Source organism: Marmota monax, unplaced genomic scaffold (assembly GCF_021218885.2).
Source record: "Marmota monax isolate L192 unplaced genomic scaffold, Marmota_monax_Labrador192_F-V1.1 WCK01_AAM20220418_F8-fsc00004, whole genome shotgun sequence".
NCBI classification, from domain to species: domain Eukaryota; kingdom Metazoa; phylum Chordata; class Mammalia; order Rodentia; family Sciuridae; genus Marmota; species Marmota monax.
In genome coordinates, this window is record NW_026692881.1 from 18423829 (window position 1) to 18443994 (window position 20166).

At 44.4% G+C, this 20166-nt stretch overlaps 1 protein-coding gene across 7 annotated transcripts in view; it reads left to right on the forward strand.

Moving 5' to 3' along the window:
* The window catches only part of Gbf1 (golgi brefeldin A resistant guanine nucleotide exchange factor 1), a 130577-nt gene extending 110791 nt beyond the window's left edge, over positions 1-19786 (forward strand). For 5 of the 7 annotated variants that reach the window (XM_058581259.1, XM_058581263.1, XM_058581262.1 and 2 more), the window contains 29 exons: positions 312-523; positions 822-920; positions 1473-1667; positions 2222-2411; positions 3023-3163; positions 3484-3572; positions 5322-5524; positions 6046-6169; positions 6439-6564; positions 6821-6903; positions 7789-8025; positions 8275-8368; positions 9000-9176; positions 9491-9555; positions 9640-9763; positions 9974-10045; positions 10194-10288; positions 10513-10666; positions 14276-14501; positions 15005-15165; positions 15304-15550; positions 15650-15855; positions 16785-16935; positions 17037-17167; positions 17362-17463; positions 17731-17844; positions 17976-18156; positions 18298-18426; positions 18926-19786. In XM_058581259.1, coding sequence (XP_058437242.1) covers positions 312-523; positions 822-920; positions 1473-1667; positions 2222-2411; positions 3023-3163; positions 3484-3572; positions 5322-5524; positions 6046-6169; positions 6439-6564; positions 6821-6903; positions 7789-8025; positions 8275-8368; positions 9000-9176; positions 9491-9555; positions 9640-9763; positions 9974-10045; positions 10194-10288; positions 10513-10666; positions 14276-14501; positions 15005-15165; positions 15304-15550; positions 15650-15855; positions 16785-16935; positions 17037-17167; positions 17362-17463; positions 17731-17844; positions 17976-18156; positions 18298-18426; positions 18926-19206 — 4409 coding nt within the window. In that variant the 3' untranslated portion in view covers positions 19207-19786. The remainder of the gene's footprint in view (positions 1-311; positions 524-821; positions 921-1472; positions 1668-2221; positions 2412-3022; positions 3164-3483; positions 3573-5321; positions 5525-6045; positions 6170-6438; positions 6565-6820; positions 6904-7788; positions 8026-8274; positions 8369-8999; positions 9177-9490; positions 9556-9639; positions 9764-9973; positions 10046-10193; positions 10289-10512; positions 10667-14275; positions 14502-15004; positions 15166-15303; positions 15551-15649; positions 15856-16784; positions 16936-17036; positions 17168-17361; positions 17464-17730; positions 17845-17975; positions 18157-18297; positions 18427-18925) is intronic. The other 2 variants (XM_058581261.1, XM_046450077.2) reach the window with 1 other exon arrangement.
* Positions 19787-20166: the final 380 nt, after the last annotated feature.

Below are 20166 nucleotides of genomic sequence, written 5' to 3' on the forward strand. Positions count from 1 at the left end.
AGCCCTTCCCTAAGTTACACAGAGAGGAAGATTGGTGGATGATAGGAAGTGAGAGGGAAAGCCTTCCAGAAAGGAAGAATTGATCTTTCATTCTGATTACCTCCATTAAATGATACTAGTCTTATTCCTGGGCTTGGGGGTCGGGAAGCAGGTATCCTTATCCTTGAAGAGAATCACTTACCTGATATTGCCTTGTATAATGCAGGGCAAGCTAGGTTGAAGCTGAAGGCTAGTTGTTTCTTAATAGGTTGTATAACGCAGGGCAAGCTAGGTTGAAGCTGTGGGCTAGTTGTTTCTACTTACCTTCCCAGGCACAGCTTTGGTTCCCTATGGTCTTCCCTGCATCCGAGAGCTCTTTCGCTTCCTTATCTCCCTCACCAATCCGCACGACCGCCATAACTCAGAGGTTATGATCCACATGGGACTTCACTTGCTGACAGTGGCCCTTGAGTCAGCCCCTGTAGCCCAGTGCCAGACCCTCTTGAGCCTCATCAAGGATGAGATGTGCCGCCATTTATTCCAGGTAAGACCAGATTTCTGGGCCCCTGGATGTTTTTCAGAATGTCGCAAAAGCACAAGGAGGTTTAGCTGACCATGTAGAGAGTAGGTCCCAAGAAAGCACCTCTTTCCCATTTGGCCAGTAGTCATAGTTAAAGGGTTCTAATAATTCTCCAAAGATTCTGAGCAATACAGGAAAGGCTAGATATATTTAGAGCACAGCACCTCAATGGCAACTTCACCCAGTTTGCTTTCCTGACTCTCTTCTGGTTGAACCATGGTCAATTTCAGAAACCTCATGACTTACCCTCCTCTATCTCCAGCTACTCAACATAGAACGGTTGAACCTGTATGCAGCTTCTCTACGAGTATGCTTCCTATTATTTGAGAGCATGCGGGAGCACCTCAAGTTCCAATTGGAGGTAAGTTTCTTAATCTTGGAAGAAAAATAAAGCAGGGAGATGTATGACATCTTCAGTGGGGGCCAGCTGTGTCAGGCTGCAGTATGTGATATAGATGTAGGAGGATGATTTTAGCCTCCATGGTTTGGTTCATTCACTGGCCTCTGTTATGGAAAACTTCAAAGGAACCAGCGAAAGCTGGCTGACATAAAATGGGAAAACCCAAATATGTGGACTGGCAGGTAAGGTAATCAGTCTCACCATGAATGGGACTTCCTCTTGCATGTCAAGCCAGCACTGCCCCTAAATTGCAAAAGAGAATTCTAAATAGAGCCAGGTCGGACTCACACAGAGAATACAAAAAGGGCAATAGACAACTTCTTTGGGATTAGGCATGTGGAAGAAAACCAGGCCTTATACCCCAACATGGAAACCAGAGGGAGATGTATTTGGGAATAGGATACCTTAGGTGTCTCTTAATTCGTACCTCCTGACTGGGCTTCTGCTTGATGTTTCTGTCCAATTTTCTGTTCTTATCTTGAATCCTTTCTCCACTCAAATGGTTGTTGCCAGATGTACATCAAAAAGCTCATGGAGATCATCACTGTGGAAAACCCCAAGATGCCTTATGAGATGAAGGAGATGGCACTGGAGGCTACTGTGCAGCTCTGGCGCATCCCCAGTTTTGTCACTGAGCTCTATATCAACTATGATTGTGACTACTATTGTTCCAACCTCTTTGAGGACCTCACTAAGCTGCTGTCCAAGGTGCTGAACACTATTACTGGTCTCTAGACTGGTCTCTATTACTGAATGTTTCATCAAGGAAATTCTGGTGGTAGTGAATATACTACCTATAGGGATGGGAACACTTCAGAGATGGGAAACTGGAAGAATAAAGGCATTTTCTTTCTTTTTTTTAAATATTTTTTTAGGGCTGGGATTGTGGCTCAGCAGTAGAGCATCATCTAGCAGGTGCAAGGCCCTGAATTCCATCCTCAGCACCACATAAAAATAATTAAATAAAGTAAAGGTATTGTGTCCAACTACTTCTAAAAAAATAAATGTTTTTTAAAAAGTATTTTTTTAATTGTAGATGGACATAACTTTATTTATTTATTTTTATGTGGTGCTGAGGGTCAAACACAGTGCCTCACACATGCTAGGCAAGCACTCTACCACTGAGCCATAACCCCAGCCCAAATAAAGTCATCTTCTAAGTAGCAGTGGAGAAATCATAAGTTTCAGGACTTGGGGGGAAATAATAAAGTGTGAAGTATTTTTCTAACCTCAAGTATAATGAATCTATATTTACTTTCCAGAATGCCTTCCCTGTATCTGGTCAGCTCTATACAACACATCTGCTGTCTCTTGATGCTCTATTGACGGTGATTGACAGCACTGAGGCCCACTGCCAGGCCAAAGTCCTCAACAATCTCACCCAGCAGGAGAAGAAAGAAACAGCCAGACCCAGCCAAGAGGCAATAGATGGCACCAGAGAAGCTAACAATAGTGAGAGACATTTCTCTCTATCTCTCTGGCTCTCTTTGTGTTTGTTATGGTATTAGGGATTCTGTGCTTATCCCTTCTCTATTGACTGAGTCCTTGCTCCTGTTATTATATCAATTCTGGAGTACACCCATTTCTGTGTTTCCAGGGTTTGCTGATTTGAGTCACAGGCCAAGTAGACAAGTTAGCAAGACTCATGAACTTCTTCCTTTCTCCTCCTCCCCACTTTGGTGTTTTTATAGGATTATTATTTCCTTTTGGCATGAGAAGAGGACAGAGATTAAAACATAGGATTTCTCTCCTTAAAAGCTCCAGGCCTTGCTCTTTCCCATCCTCAGTACCTGCCTGCACTCTAACCTTCTCCATCTCCTCCTTGACTGAGGAGGTTGAACATCAGGGGAAATGACCGGGTACTGTCTTTGTTAAATTAAAGAATCTAATTCTTGGCCAACATGGATCAATGACTGCTTACTTTGGCTTGAATTTGTCCTGTCAGTGCTGGCACCCTGTATAAGAGCATACAGATCATCTTAGCTTGGAACTCCACCTCTCCTGCAGCCCTGCTTGGCTTCCCACCCTTAAGTCTTCATATATATTTTTTTTTCTCTTACAAGCTGAGAGAGCAACCATTGATGGGAAAGCCATATGCATGGCTCCAGATGTCCCAGGCCTACATCCGCTGAGTGGAGGGCAGCTGTTGGCAGAACATGGGAAGCAGGGATGCAGTGATTTGGAAGAAACTGGTGACTCTGGGGGTGAGTATTGAGTGTCCATGACCCTAATCCCCTCCCACTGGAAGTTGTGGTGGGGAACAAAGAGAGAGGGGCAGAATGGCCTAGGGCAGTGTTAGAGTGAGCCTTGGAAACTTGCTGTATTTTGCTGTGACTTGCTGTGGCTTCAAACTCAAGAGAAAGAAAATATTTGGAGCCCCAGAAGGTAGGATTTCTATGGGTATTTCTGGTGAAAACGAAAAAAATTTCTGAGGTTCCTTTCTTTTCCTTCCAAAAGACCTTCCAAAATTTCCAAAAGCTATTATTCTCTTATCAGTTTTTTTCCTTTCTTCTCTCATTCTTAGCTGACAAAAAGTTTATGCAGAAGCCACCTCGATTTTCCTGTCTCCTGCCAGATCCACGGGAACTAATTGAAATTAAAAACAAAAAGAAGGTACATATGTTCATACATATATTCCCCAGTGTTCAGCCTTACCCATCTCTATCTGGATATCCTTTATAGGGTTTTAGTCCCAGAGGTTGAGGATGAGGGAGATACCAGCTGCTCATTGTACAGCTTCCTAAGGTGGTCTTTAGGTATTTTGGGACTTAAGCAATCTCCTAGTCTCCTTTGAATTCCTTCCCTTACTCCTAAGCCATGTAGTTGAGCAGTGCTATTGTTTGCCTGGGCAAATGCTACTCCAGCCAAATGTTACTGGTAGTGATGACAGGAGTCCTGGGAGCTGGTGTCATGTGGGTCACCAAAAGTTATTGGTCATTTCTAGCTCTGGTGTAACGATTGGCAATAAAAGGAATTGATATTTATTCTGGTGCTTTAGTAAAGTTCAAATAACTGTTTTTGCTTTTGGTTTTCTTAACACAAAGTAAACCTTTTATTTAACTCTTTTTCTTATTGCCAGCCTAAATGACTTCTGCTTGTGTGTGCCCTTGATTATAGGGCTGTGACTAGGAACATAGGGAGCAGAGTCATCATCACAGTTAGTCCACCTTGACCTTCAAACCCAGGGCTTTAAGAAATAAGCAACCAAAGAAAGAAGGGGAATCTAAGCCAAGCAATAAATAAGGTGCTGTCTGTCAATAGATGCCACGGATGGGTATAAAACTAAAGAGAAGCCAGATGTATTGGCACACACCTATAATCCCAGTGACTCAGGAGGCTGAGATGAGTTCAACTTAGAGAGATCTCTGCAACTTAGTGAGACCTTGCCCCAAAATAAAAAATTTTTAAAAGGGGGCTCTGAGGACATTGCTTAGTGCCACCTCTACCTCTATCAAGTGCCTGAGTTCAGTCCCCAGTACTACAATAAACAAAACACAAAAAACACTGAAGAATTCTCTATAGTCTCTTTTTGCTGCTTTCCCCCTGATTCCCAAAATGGAGGAGGCTGTCCTGTGCATCTTGAGAACTTAGAAAAGGAGTGACAAGGAGCTCCTCATCCACTTTTTTTTGGGGGGGGTGGGTACCAGGAATTTAACACAGGGGTGTTACCACTAAGCCACATTTTCAGCCCTTTTTTTTTTTTTGAGACAGGGTCTCACTAAATTGCTTTGGGCCTCACTAAATTTGAGACTGGCCTCAAACTGTGATCCTCCTTCCTCGTCACTGTATTACAGGCGTTAACCATGAAGCCTGGTTCTTAGACACTTTTTTTAAATAAATAAATATATATATATATATATATATATATATATATATATATATATATATATATATTAGCTGTAGATGGACACAATACCTTTATTTTTGTATGGTGCTGATGATCGAACCCAGTGCCTTCCACATGCAAGGCGAGCACTCTACCTCTGAGCCACAACCCCAGCCTTTTTAGCCACTTTTTTTTTAAAAAATCTTATTTATTTATTTATTTTGGCGGGGTTCTTTTTTTTTTTTTGGTCTTTTTTGGAACTGGGAGTCAAACCCAGGGCTTTGCGAATGCAAGACAGACACTTTGCCACTGAGCTACATCCCAGCCCCCTTTTTAGCCACTTTTAATGAAACAAGAGGATGGGGTAGGAGAAGAAAATAGGGGAGAAAGGTAGGGCCAGTTTGACCCACTCTTAGTTGTAGTCACAAATAACCATGTCCTAGGAGCCCATTAGATGGCCAGCTATGGGTTGTGGTCTGACCTTGTCTGATTTAAGGGCAGAACAGCTCCTGACATTTGTACTATTTCTCCTCCAGCTGCTAATCACTGGCACAGAGCAGTTCAACCAAAAACCAAAGAAAGGGATCCAGTTTCTTCAGGAGAAAGGTCTCCTCACCATCCCAATAGACAACACAGAGGTAGCCCAGTGGCTCCGAGAGAACCCTCGGCTGGACAAGAAAATGATAGGAGAGTTTGTGAGTGACCGCAAAAACATTGACCTATTGGAGAGTTTTGTGAGGTGAGGAAACTATAAGAAATGTGAAGACTGGGGATGTAGCTCAGTGGTTGAATACTCACCTAGCATACCCTGGGTCCTGGGTTCCATCCCAAGCTCCACAAAAACAGAGAAAGAAAGAAATGAGAAATGTAGTTTGGTGTTCAGTCTTGGGGAACAGGGCATCTCCCTCAAAGGCAGTCTTAGTTCCTGCTGGTGACTAGGTCACATACTCTTCCCATTTTATATTTGTTGGGCCGAAAAGGGACTCTAATGAGATATTTCTGGAAACCCCTTCATTCTGCATGGAGAGCATTACAAAGGGATGGAGCAGGGTTCCAGGGGCACAGATTTCTAGGCAAGTCTGTTGATGTGACAAATGCTAAAGTTAGGGGTTTGTTAGGTATGACTAGGATCTGCCCTTTGCCAGATCCCTTAGCCTCCTCTGTTCCAGGAGGAAATTAGGAGAAATGTGGCTAACAGAGAGCCCAGTGTGTGCAGTTTCCATATGTCCAGGCTCTTCATTCTGCTTCCTTTCCCTATAGCACGTTCAGTTTTCAAGGTCTGCGACTTGATGAAGCTCTCCGCCTCTATCTAGAAGCCTTCCGTTTGCCTGGGGAGGCACCAGTCATTCATAGGTTGCTAGAAGCATTCACAGAGCATTGGAGGGTGAGTCTTAGTGAAAAGGGTTAAGCCCTGGATCCCAGATCAATTTGCTGGCTTCTCTGGCCCCCAACTAAAAATATCCCGGCTCCTATCTTCTATGAAGGCTGAGAGTAACATCAGTGAGCTTTCCATGGAAAGACCAGTTTCTATTAAGGAGTTGGCAAGAGGTTGGCCACTTTCTGGGTAGTACCAGAACTGACCAGTGGGTTAGTAGTGAAGGTTTAATGGGCCAGAGAAGGGAATTGACACAAGCGGGGTCTTTGCTTTTTCAGAATTGTAATGGCTCCCCGTTTGCCAATAGCGATGCCTGCTTTGCCCTGGCCTATTCTGTCATCATGCTTAACACAGACCAGCATAACCACAATGTTCGCAAACAGAATGCACCCATGACCCTGGAGGTAAGGTCAGGCAATAGAAGATCTGTCACAGCTTTGGATATAACAGGAAGGATATGGAATTTCCAGTGAGCATGGTGGATAGGGTTCTATCCATGAGAATCAGGGAAGGCTGGCCAATCAAGAAGAGAAACTGGGTGGGGAGGTGGGTTTTTTCACTTAAAATTTCCTAAGTCCTATTTATCACAGACCCAGGAGTTCCTTGGGTGGGGCTTCAGCACTTGCACAAGTGGGGAAAAGCTTACTGGCCTATCTCTAGGAGTTTCGCAAAAACCTAAAAGGTGTGAATGGAGGCAAGGACTTTGAGCAAGACATCCTGGAGGACATGTACCATGCCATCAAGTGAGTATATATGTAGACTAGGGTAGCATCTCTGTTAAGGAAAACACATTGCTTCCTTTTTTTAGAATGGTATCAGACTGTAGTGACTCACATGTCCTGGGATTTGAGCTGGGCAGTCCAACTCTCTGATAACTCATTTCCTTCTTGAAGAAGACTAAACAACATTGGGACTATAGTACTCTAAGCAAACTGTTCCTCTGCCCCCCACCACCATCCCTTTTTTTCACTACTAGGGATTGAACTCAGGGGTGTTTTACCTCTGAGCTACATCCCCATCCTTTTCAATGTATTATTTATTTATTTCCTTTGGTATTGGGAATTATACTGTGGGCCACTTTACCACTGAGCTACATCCCCAGCACTTTTTTGTTTTTGTTTTTTTATTTTGAGAAAGAATCTCACTTAGTTGCTCAGGCTGGCCTTGAATTTACAATCCTCCTGCCTCAGCATCGCAAATCTTTGTTTTGAATGCAGTGCTAAGGTTCATATTCAGGGCCTCATACAAGTTAAACATGTGCTCTACCACTGAGCTACATCCCCAGCTCAAACTGCCCCTCTTAAGTGGGATATCATAGCCCCATTTCCTGAACCTAAAGCAGTTGGATTTTCCCATTTAGCTCACAAGGTACATTCATTCTCTGATAAGTAAAGAATTCAAGATGGGCACTGGAGGGTGATGCTTGGGTCAGAGATTAGAGTCTCTAGGAAAATTAGTTCTTTACTGTAAATCAGAAAAGTAGAGAGAATCATTTATCCTCTCACAGAAAGAATAAGAGATCTTATACAGAACTGAATGCCCCACTTAAAGACAGACCCTTGTCCTAGTTTAGAACAAGTCAGGTTCACAGAAGTGCCCTTACTACTCCTTCCCTTATCTCCTGACAGGAATGAGGAAATTGTGATGCCAGAGGAGCAGACCGGCTTAGTTAGAGAGAACTATGTGTGGAATGTGCTGCTTCATCGAGGTGCCACCCCAGAGGGCATATTCCTAAGAGTGCCTCCTGGTAGCTACGACCTTGACCTCTTCACTATGACCTGGGGCCCCACTATTGCTGCTCTCTCTTATGTCTTTGACAAAAGCCTGGAAGAGACTATCATCCAGAAAGCCATCTCAGGCTTCAGGTAACCCAGCTTTGGCCTTTGTCTTCACCTCCTCCTACCTCTCCAAACAAACATGGTAGCCTCCATGCCCCTTTGACCCTGCTCTTATTTTCTTTAGAATGAGGTTCCTCCTGGGTTTATGGAGTCAAGCTGAGACTTAGGAAACTGAGTCTTAAACAGACTCAAGTGAAAAGTTTTTTCTGGGACTGATTGGGGAGGGGCTGCCTACTCTTCCAATGACTCTGTTTCTGGGATGGGGTGACATTACAGGAAATGTGCCATGATCTCCGCCCACTATGGCCTCAGTGATGTGTTTGACAATCTCATCATCTCCCTCTGCAAATTCACAGCTCTCAGCAATGAGGTGAGTAGGAGCAGAGACTGTACTTGGATTTTCAAGGAGGACCTTTAAGCCATGGGACTGTCCTTTTTGCTTATCTGCACCCATCCCTCAACTACATCAGAATTGAGACCATTTCTGTTTTGCTTATTCTGGAATAAGAATAGTGATGGGCTGGGGATGTGGCTCAAGCGGTAGCGCACTCGCCTGGCATGCGCGGGGCGCTGGGTTCAATCCTCAGCACCACGTACAAAATAAAATAAAAATGTTGTGACCACCGAAAAACTAAAAAATAAATATTAAAAAATTCTCTCTCTTTAAAAAAAAAAAAAGAATAGTGTTACCTCAGACTGGGACTGTGGCTCAGCAGTAGCACACTTGCCTTGCATGTGTGAGGCACTGGGTTCGATTCTCAGCACCATGTATAAATAAATAAAAGATCTATCAACAAACTAAGGGAAAAAATATTTTAAAAAAAAGAATAGTGTTACCTCATGTAATAGGATGGAAGTGGAGATGCAAAAGTGATTCCAGGTTAGCCATTACCTGTATTATAGGGGATGGAAGCAGAAGGACCTTAAGAACCACAGGCCTAAGAGAACCTCCTTTTGAGACATTAGCCAGGCCCTATACCTCTTCTCATCCTCTTTTTCAGTCTATTGAGAATCTGCCCAGTGTATTTGGAAGCAACCCTAAAGCTCATATTGCTGCCAAGACAGTATTCCATTTGGCCCATCGTCATGGTGATATCCTGCGGGAGGGATGGAAGAATATCATGGAGGCCATGCTGCAGCTCTTTCGAGCCCAACTGTTACCCAAGGCTATGGTGGAGGTAATTCTTGGTAGACTAGTCAACAACAACAAAGAGCCTCAGCATTCTATATTGTTCATGTATATCAAACTGGTTGAGGGTAGCATTGGGCCTGATACCTGGCAAAGCTCCTTAGGAACACATCAAATGTAATAACACAGATCTTGGGGGTAGCAATAAAGGAAGACTGGTGGAAGCCATTGCCAGTCACCACTTGGAAGGGTACAATAGTGTAGGGGCAGAGGGCTACAGGAAGAAAGCTAGAGAACTTTACTTGGAGGGCAAGAAATGTAAAGACCATATGGAAAGAAATTATTCTTGACCTGCTTTCCCAGGTAGAAGATTTTGTGGATCCCAATGGCAAGATCTCTTTACAGAGGGAGGAGACGCCATCAAACCGGTAAGAGCAGACAGAGATTGAGGACTTACAGAGGGAGGATCAGAACTTTGGGACTTACCAGGACATGTACCCCTTCTCCTATAGAGGAGAGTCAACAGTACTGAGCTTCGTGAGCTGGCTGACATTGAGTGGTCCTGAGCAGTCCAGCATGCGGGGCCCATCCACTGAGAACCAAGAAGCCAAGAGAGTTGCCTTAGACTGTATCAAGGTACCTTCCTGCCTGTCCCTTGTGAGAAAGCCTAGACTCTTCCCTCCTGGACAGATGTGGTCCTGTGAATGGAAGAATAGAAACATTCAGGGTCCCTTATGTTCTCTTTAGAGACCAGTGTGATTCTACCCTGTCTTCCTGTCTCTTGGAGACATTTTCTTTCCTTCAGCCCTTTGTCACAGACCCCGCTCTCTCTTGCATTCCCTCTAGCAATGTGACCCAGAAAAGATGATCACAGAAAGCAAGTTTCTCCAGCTGGAATCACTGCAGGAGCTCATGAAGGTAAGGATGAAAAAAGGAAAGAGATAGAAGAACTGTCCGGGTCTGGGAGGGGTGACAGGTCAGTGGTGTGTGCTTTAGTTTCTGTTGGGAGAGAGCCAGTGGCTGCCTTCTCCTCCATGCCTTCTTTCCTACTGCTGTTCCTCTCCAGGCTCTGGTCTCAGTGACACCAGATGAAGAGACATATGATGAAGAAGATGCTGCATTCTGTCTAGAGATGCTGCTAAGAATTGTGTTAGAGAACAGGTAGGGGAAAGCAGGTGAGGGAAGTCTTTAGGCAGACCCTTGGCTCATGAGATAGAAGCCATCTTGCTTGGGGGCTCTGGGGACAATAAACAGTAGGGGGTAAGTTTGCTCACTACAGCTGTCTGCTTAGGATATGGGACCAATGAGCCATGAAAGGCCTATGAAACTTATTGCCCAATGGCCCCTCCAACTGAGATGATCCTCATTCCTTATGTTCTCTGTAGGGACCGAGTAGGCTGTGTTTGGCAGACTGTTAGAGACCATCTATACCACCTCTGTGTCCAGGCCCAAGATTTCTGCTTCCTTGTGGAGCGGGCAGTGGTTGGGTTGCTGCGCCTGGCCATTCGGCTGTTACGGAGAGAAGAGATCAGTGGGCAGGTAAATAATACATTCGGGAGGGTGAGTAGTTATGCAAGGGACGGAAGCCACAGTGTCAGTTTTGAATACGACCTAAGACAGAGTGTACTAATTAAAGGGCTGGTGCAATCTAACAAGTAGAAGTGAGCCTGGAACAGCCTTTGGCGTGAAGCTAATGCCCTGTACCTCTATAGGCTCCTCTGAGTCTTTGCAGAGTTGGACTGCTGCTGCTTTGTAGCATCCTGAGCCCTATATCTGGTTTTCTGACCTTCCTGAGATCTCTTGGCTAAACTACAAAAAAAAGCATAGAACTAATTTGTGAGTTTAGTAATACACAAAAATTAATTATATTTCCACAGGAACATAATAAAAGCCGAAATTTAAAATGTAATACCTCTTATATAAGTGCTCTAAATAATGTGAAATATTTAGATATATACCTAATAAAATATGTATAGGATTTGTATCATGTAATTTACAAAATGCTAATCAAAGAAGACCTAAATAAATGAAGAGGCCATACCATGTTCATGGATTAGAAGATTCAACATACTGAAGATATAAGTTCTTCCCAAATCAATCTATAAGTTCGATGCAGCTCCTATAAAAATCCCAGCAGGGTTTTTTGTAGATATAGACAAGCTTATCTAAAATTTAGATGGAAAGGCCCTAGAATAGCTATTTAGGCAAAGAATAAAATGAAAGGAATCATTCTTATCTGATATTATGAATTTATTCTGTGGCTATAGCTATGATAGTCAAGAATATGTAATATGGTGGAGGAATAGATATACCGATCAATGGAACAGAATAGAAAACCCAGAAATAGACAAATATGTTCAACTGATTTTCTTACCAAGGTGTAACAGTTCAGTGGAGGAAGGATACTGAAGGGAGGGATTGAAATCCATGGGAGGGGAAAAAAACAAATAAACCCAACCTCATACTTTGCAGAAAAGTTAACTAAAATAGATCATAGACTTAAATGCATCATGTAAAACTATAAAAGCTTTTAAAATATAAGAGAAAATCTTTAGGATCTACACTAAAGAGATTTTATACTTGACACTAGAAGCACAATCCATAAGAGGTAAAACTGGTAATTGAACTTCATCAATATTAAAAACTTGCTGGGGTTGTGGCTCAGTGGCAGAGCACTTGCCTTGCACATGAGAGACACTGGGTTCGATCCTCAGCATCACATCAAAATAAATAAACAAAGAATTTGTGTCCATGTGTAACTAAAAAAAATACTTAAAAAAATTAAAAACTTTTGCCCTATGAGAGCCTGTGTGAAGAGCCTCAGTGATAGAGCACTCGCCTAGCATGGGCGGGACCTAGGTTCGATCCTCAGCACCACTCTAAGTGGTAGATCACTTTCCTAGTGTGTGAGAGGCACTGGGTTTGATAATCGGCACCACATATAAATAAATGAATAAAATAAAGGTCCATCAACAATTTAAAAAAAATGTTTAAGTAAATAATAAATAAAATGATTGGGAAAAAAAAGATTGTGTATCTTTAAAAAAAAAAAAAGGCTAGTATGTAAAACAAAATCCAAAACATAAGAGTGACAAAACAATCCAATCAGAAAATGGGCTAAAGATAGGACCAGTCATTTCACTGAAGAAGTGCAATTAAAACCATAATAAGATATAACTACATACTTATCAGAACAGATCAAGTAAAAAAAAAAAAAAAAAAAGTAACAATACCAAATGCTTGCAAGAATGCAGAGGAACTGGATAATTCATACATTGCTGGTGGAGATGTAAAATAGTGTAGCTAATCTGTTGATAATTTCTTATAAAACCAAATATGGGGCTGGGGTTGTGGCAGAGTGCTTGCCTCACACATATGAGGCACTGGATTCAATCCTCAATACCACATAAAAATAAATAAACAAAATAGAGATATTGTGTCCATGTATAACTAAAAAAATATTAAAAAAAGAACAACAGACCATTCCTGAGATGAATATGGTGCAAAATAATATATGATTAAATTGTCAGATGTTCTAAAAAAAAAGAAAAATGCAGTTACCATACAACCCAGCAATTGCACTCTTGAGCATTTATCCCAGAAAAATGAAGCTTATTTTATCATAAAAACATGTACATGAATGTTCATGAAAGTTTTATTTGTATTACCCAAAAACTGGAATCAGCCTAGGTGATTTTCAATAAATAAACTGTTACACACACACATAGCGTGGCATACTGTTAAGCAGTTTAAGCAACAGACTATTGACTAATGCATGTAATAACTTGGAAGAATCTCCAGAGAATTATACTGAGTGAAAAGCCCAGCTCAAAAGGTTATATACTGCGGCTGGGGTTGTAGCTCAGCAGTAGAGGCCCTGGGTTCGATACTCAGCACCACATAAAACTAAATAAACAAAATAAAGATATTGTGTCCATCTACAACTAAAAATATTTTTTAAAAAGGTTATATACTAAGTATGTAATCTAAGGCTCCATCTCAGAGTTTGATTCATTCATAACATTTTCCTTCTTTTTGGGTTTATCTTAAGAAAACAATTTGGGGCTGGAATTGTGGCTCAGTGGTAGAGCGCTCGCCTAGCATGGGCGGGACCTGGGTTTGCTCCTCAGCACCACATAAAAATAAAGGCATTGTGTTGTGTCCATCTACACCTAAAAAAATTAATATTAAAAAAAAAGAAAACAATTTGTCTCTATGAACTATAAGTATTCCTTAAATGTGCCAAATTGCCTGGGTTAATTTTTTTTATTTGGTAGTAGGTTTAGTCAACACTGAATTATAGCATAGGAAAATGTATATATGGATTTTTAGTTATAAGAATCTTTAATAAAATGATAATGTAAGAAACTTTAAAAAAAAAAAAAAGGTTATATACTAACCAGCTATGTGGCGCACATCTGTAATCCCAGAGATTCAGGAGGCTGAGGCAAGAGGATAGAAATTTCAAAGCCAACCTCAGCAACTTAGTGAGACTCTGTCTTATAATAAAAAATAGAAAGGGTTGGGGATGTAGCTCAGTGGTAAAGTGTCCCTTGTTCAATCCCCAGTACAAAAAAAAAAAAAAAAAAGTTATATACCATATAATTTCATTTATATAACTTTTGGACTTAGAGAATTTTAGAAGTTGGATACAGATTGCTAGGAGATAAGAATGAGGCAGGAAAAAAGAGGAGACTTATAAAAGTACTGTGTGAGGGATCTCATGGTATAGAAACTGTTCAGTATAGCTTAACTTGTGGTGGATACACAAAACTATACAGGTGGTCTGTGGGTTCCCTGGCGCTGAGATAGGAGGACTGCGAGTTCAAGACCAGCCTCAGCAACTTAGCAAGGGCCTAAGCTATTAGTGAGACCCCGTCTCTAAAAGGGTTGTGGATATGGTTCAGTGGCAATGTGCCCCTGGGTTCAGTCCTCAGTGCAGATGGCAAAATCATGTAGAATTTGATGCACACACACATACGTATGAATACAAGAAAACTAGGGAAATACAAATAAGACAAGACCAGTAGCAGTGCCTTAAGTTGGGTCCCAGCTAATCTCATTGGCCTAAACAGGCTGATGGGGAATGAAACTAAACAGGAAGCAATGTGCCCCCTCCCCATTTCCTGCTCCTAACCCTCATCCCAGGTGCTGCTCTCCCTGCGCATCTTGCTACTGATGAAGCCCAGTGTGCTGTCCAGAGTCAGTCACCAGGTTGCATACGGACTCCATGAACTTCTTAAGACCAATGCAGCCAACATCCACTCCAGTGATGACTGGGCCACCCTCTTTACACTGCTCGAATGCATCGGCTCAGGGGTGAAGCCTCCAGCAGCTCTGCAGGCAACAGCCAGTACTGATGCACCTGATGCTGGTAAGCCTTTTCCCACAGAAATACTCCCTGATGGATAAACAGCTATGGCCCCAGGAATTTGGATAGGAAAACAAAACACAAGTTATTGCCATTCAGCCAATCAAACATGCCTGGCTTTCTGCCATCTGCTTCAAGAATTTCCAGTGCCCACTTACCAGTACCAACAAATTGAATCATATGGAGGCAAGGAGATAAGGCAAAAGGCTAAGCAGCAGGCTGCTTATTGTCCTGAGGACCATTTTCCCAGAAATTGTTCTCACTACCATCCCCTTTCCCTGACAGCTATTACTAGATATCATAGAAGCCCAAATTAGCCCATTTCCCCTATTTGGTCAAGAGAGAAGTTGTCCAGGCTTCAGCCCTCTGTTGACATGGCTGAAAATGAGCCAGGGCAGAGAGAGAGAAGGCCAGGCCTCAATACCTTTCTTCTGAGAGCCTAAATTATCCTTTGTACCAGTGTCCCATCTCCACCTTTACTCTGCCCTTTTCTCTGCCTGGCTTAGGGGCCCAGTCAGACAGTGAGCTCCCATCCTATCATCAAAATGATGTGAGCCTGGACCGAGGGTACACTTCTGACTCAGAGGTCTACACAGACCATGGCAGACCTGGCAAAATACACCGATCAGCCACAGATGCTGATGTAGTCAACAGCGGTTGGTTGATGGTAAGTGAAGAGGGTATGGGCAGCGGATGAGTCTTCCCTCCTGGTTCTGTGAGAAAGATTCCTGGTCCTCTGAGAGGGCATCTAGAGGTGAATAGGGTTCAAGCCTGGTCCCCATCTTGTATCCTGTGTACTTTACAGGTGGGAAAGGATGACATTGATAACTCCAAGCCAGGACCAGGGCCCAGCCGGCCAGGCCCTTCACCCCTGGTCAATCAGTATAGTCTAACAGTGGGTCTGGACCTGGGGCCACATGACACTAAGTCTCTGCTTAAGTGTGTGGAATCACTGTCCTTCATTGTACGTGACGCTGCCCACATCACCCCTGACAACTTTGAGCTGTGCGTCAAGACTCTCCGTATCTTTGTGGAGGCCAGTCTGAATGGCGGTAGGTCACCTGGTGAAGGGGCAATGGGGAGTGGCCATGCAAATATACAGGGGAAAAGGGCAGGGAATGGAAATGTGACCTGGGTCTGGCTCTGCTCAGGGTGCAAGTCCCAGGAGAAACGTAGCAAGAGTCATAAATATGACAGCAAGGGGAACCGCTTCAAGAAGAAATCTAAGGAGGGTTCAATGCTTCGGCGACCTAGAACCTCCAGCCAACACACTACTCGGGGTGGGCACAGTGATGATGACGAGGATGAAGGCGTGCCTGCCAGCTACCACACTGTGTCTTTACAGGTCAGTCAGGACGTAAGTATGGCACCCTTTACTTCCTCTCCTCCCCTGCCCCTGAGACTGGGAGACAGGGTGGGGCTGGGGAAAGCCAGAGCTGAGAGGAAGGGTCTGTGTATCCTGCCCAGGTCCTCAATTACCACCTCCACAATATTCCCCTCATCCAACACCCCCTGTATGCCTTTGCTTGCTTAAAATTAATTTTAAATTAAGGTTTACTTATTTTTTGAATAGGTAATATATGCACATGGTACAAAGTTCAAAAGGTATAAAAGGGTAAACTGATAAAAGTAAGTTGCCATTCCATTCCTGTCCCTAGCCACCAAGTTCCTCTCACTAAAGGCAACCATTGTACCAGTTTCTTGTCTGTTCTTCCAGAGTTATTCTGTGTCTATTCAAGGCATGTAAAATTGATCTTACAAGTTGACTTTATATCTCTGAATAAATGAAGAAACAATTGCCTTAGCCAGAATAACTTTAGAAAGTGATGAAAATACTCCAGTACTGCCAAAAAAGAAAACAGAAAAGAGTGATGAAAATAAAAATTATTAAAATTGGCCACTCATTCTTGCCCAGTGAAAGCCTCTGAGCCAGAGGTTTGCTTTATTTTTAAAATGAGATTAATAAAAACAAGGCTTTCTGAGTCATTGGAAAGTGTAAAATAGAATTGAAACAAAAATACCTTTCTTGCTGTGAATCTGTGTGCTAAATCTTAGTCTGCACATCTCCTAAAGCCTGTTCTACCCTGAGCAACTTCTGACCAAGAAACAATGAAGACTGGAGCAACCAGCCCATCAAGTTGAGGCAAAGGGAATAGCAAAAAGGGCTAGAGTATGGCATAACTAATGCTAGGGGCCCCTTGAGGACTCAGTCAGGGACAGGGGTTGGGAAAGGGGGTCCCACCAGACCTAACCCCACTCATATCCTGCCCTCTCCTGTGATCCCAGTTGCTAGACCTGATGCACACTCTGCACACACGGGCAGCCTCTATCTACAGCTCATGGGCAGAAGAGCAGCGCCACCTGGAGACAGGTGGCCGGAAGATCGAAGCTGATTCAAGGACCCTCTGGGCCCACTGCTGGTGCCCCTTACTTCAGGGTAATCTGGGGGAGCAGGCAGGGTAGGGCAGAGATGGTGCTGGAGCTTGGGGAGCACAATACCGACTGCCTGAAGGATCCTGACCATGTTCTTGCTCTCAGGCATTGCCTGCCTGTGCTGTGATGCCCGGCGCCAGGTGCGGATGCAGGCACTAACCTATCTACAGCGAGCACTACTGGTACATGACCTGCAAAAGCTAGATGCCCTGGAATGGGAATCTTGTTTTAACAAGGTAAGGACTTCATACTGGTCTTAAAATTCAGTTGTAAGGCAAGAAGAACTAGGTAACCTGAAGAGCCCCATGATCTATACTCAGCCTCTTTCGTACCTTCTTTGCTGTTCTGTGCCTGTCACACAGCACTGGTTTCCTTTGAGCAGAGCTTCCAACTGATCTGGCTATGGTGACATCAGATATTTACTCTCCAGGTACTGTTTCCACTACTGACCAAGCTCTTGGAGAACATCAGCCCAGCAGATGTGGGTGGGATGGAGGAGACCAGGATGAGGGCTTCCACGCTGCTTTCAAAGGTATGGCTCACCACCCAATACCTCCTATTCTCCCCACACTTACATTTTTCCAAGGGGGGAAGCCAGGGCTTTTGGTAGGACTTGGTGCTCAGGAGCCCCAGCATGGAGATTCAGCAGGACCCAGGGACTCAGGAGAATTCTGAATTTCACAGCAATGTCTAATCTAAGATTCCCATGCAAGATGGGGCAGGTCTGCCTCCCAGCCTTGGAGAGGGGTGCAGAGGGTTCCTACACTACCCTTGGCTAAAAGGGGCTGGTGGACCATAGGTCTTCCTGCAGCATCTATCTCCACTGCTGTCACTCTCCACCTTTGCGGCCCTCTGGCTCACCATCCTAGACTTCATGGACAAATACATGCATGCAGGCTCCAGTGATTTACTGGTAAGTTCTACCTCAGCTCAACTCCATTGCCCACTTCCTCTCCCACCTCCTGGGAAGTCTTGCTGTCTCCTCCTTGGAAGCTGCCTTCCCATGCCTCTTTCCTGTTCTCATGATCCTGCTGCTGCCTGCAGTCAGAGGCCATCCCTGAATCTCTAAAGAACATGCTCCTGGTGATGGACACAGCAGAGATTTTCCACAGTGCAGATACACGAGGAGGTAGCCCCTCTGCCCTCTGGGAGATCACCTGGGAGCGCATTGACTGCTTTCTGCCACACCTACGTGATGAGCTCTTTAAGCAGACTGTCATTCAAGGTAGGGGCCCCAGCCCAGTCTTACTAAAGAGTCCCCAAAGCTAAATTCATTCTCTGTGTCCTGAGAAGACTGATAGGTAGCCAGGCCTCTACTAGAAGGAAAACACTAAGAGTGGCCATCTGTATTCTCTGCCTACCCTAGATCCCATGCCCACAGAGCCTCATGGCCCAAAATCTCTGGCCTCAGCCCACCTGACTCCTGCTGCTGGTGACCCCAGAACACCTGGACACCCACCTCCCCCAGAAATACCCTCAGAGCTTGGGGCCTGTGGTGAGTCCCTCTGGGCTAGTGTATTGGGTTTGACAGGAAGCAAGAGGCCAAAGAGGAGGCCCAGGATAGCTTGGGGTTGTTGCTAAGCATTGAGTGGGAGCCAGAGGAAGGAGACAACCCAAGAATCCGGTTTACCTGCTCTTGCTCTGAGAAATGGCAGGACCAAATAATCTGTGCTGAGATAGTCTGCCTGTTTCAGATAGTTAGGTTTGGAGAAGAGGGCTAGGTCAGTGGGTTGGAATAAATATGCAAAGGCTGCCTTTCAGGGATTCTAGTAAAGATCAGACCAAAATTAACCTTATGAGAACTTCAGCAAAGGAGATGAAGGGTAGAAGTAAGGTAGCCAAACATTGGAATGAGTTTTGAGGGGAGACTTCTAACTTTTTAGACTGCAAGAAAATTTGAAGGAAACCAGCTGGTTTGGTAAGCCAGCTGAGGAGTATGAGAATTGCCCCTTGCCAATAAGAGTCTAATTGCAGCCATCTTGCTTTCTTTATAGACTTGGAGAAGCCAGAGGGCCCCCAAGCCACCACCAGCAGCTCCCCTGGATCACCGATGTCCTCTAGTCCCAGCAGGCTTAGCCCTACCCCAGATGGGCCTCCCCCTCTGGCTCAGCCCCCACTGATCTTGCAGCCCTTGGCTTCCCCACTGCAGGTGGGCGTGCCACCCATGACTCTGCCTATTATCCTTAACCCTGCACTCATAGAGGCCACCTCTCCAGTTCCTCTCCTGGCTACACCCCGCCCTACAGACCCCATACCCACCTCCGAGGTCAACTAAATAAAGCAGGTCCCTCAGAGATCAGGACTATATATCCCACCAGACTATTCCCACCCTGCTTCCACCTGTCTCGGGGCCATAAACTTTTCAGGCCCAATCCAAGCTGCCATCACTGCCACTTGGATGGGGAAATGAACTTTTATAGCCCTTGCTGGGACCCACTTCAGACTACGGGACCTTCTTCCCCTTTTGCTCTCCATTCCTGAGGGTCCAACCTGAGAGTACACTCAGGTACCACCTGTAGTCTCTGTCTCCAGCCTGGCAGCTCTGAGTAGGCACTGCTGTGTCAACCCTGCAGTGCCCACCATGTGCCCCTCCTGCCCAGGTCAGCCATTGAGAGCCAAGCCCAACCACTCTGCACTTTGTTTCCCTCTCCCAGCCCATTCCCATCAGCCCTGGACCACCTCTTCCAATTCTTCCTCTTTTATTAATTGGTGGATCAGTTTGGAGAGTCGATTGGTACCATGGTGGGTGGGCAGGTGGGGTTGGATGAGAGGACTGCCCACAGGAGCATGTACATATGGAAAAACAATGACAACAATGGACTTTTTATGATGTAATAAATGTCTTAGTACCAACACCACTGCCTTTCCCTCTGGTTTCCTTCTTGAACTTGTGAGTCAGGACACCTTGTTATTGTGATGTACAGGGCTTGGGCCTTGGTGGACAGAGGTAAAGTGAGGCTGAGCCTACCAATAATCTGGCCCTCAGACATCAGTCAGATGCCAATACTGGGGTCAGGATTCCTTCACCACTGTTGCTGCCCCCACCACTGCCATATTATTGTGCTCTTAACAGAGAGATGCCAGAGCAGTTCCACATCTACTCAAAGAGACACCTGAGATAGCCAGCTGGGTTCATGGAAGGTTAATCAGAGCTGAGCTATAATTTTTCAGAAGTCTTCCTTAGATGGGCCCTACCCAAGAACATGAAGGAGCAGAAGGAACTTAAGAGGTAGAG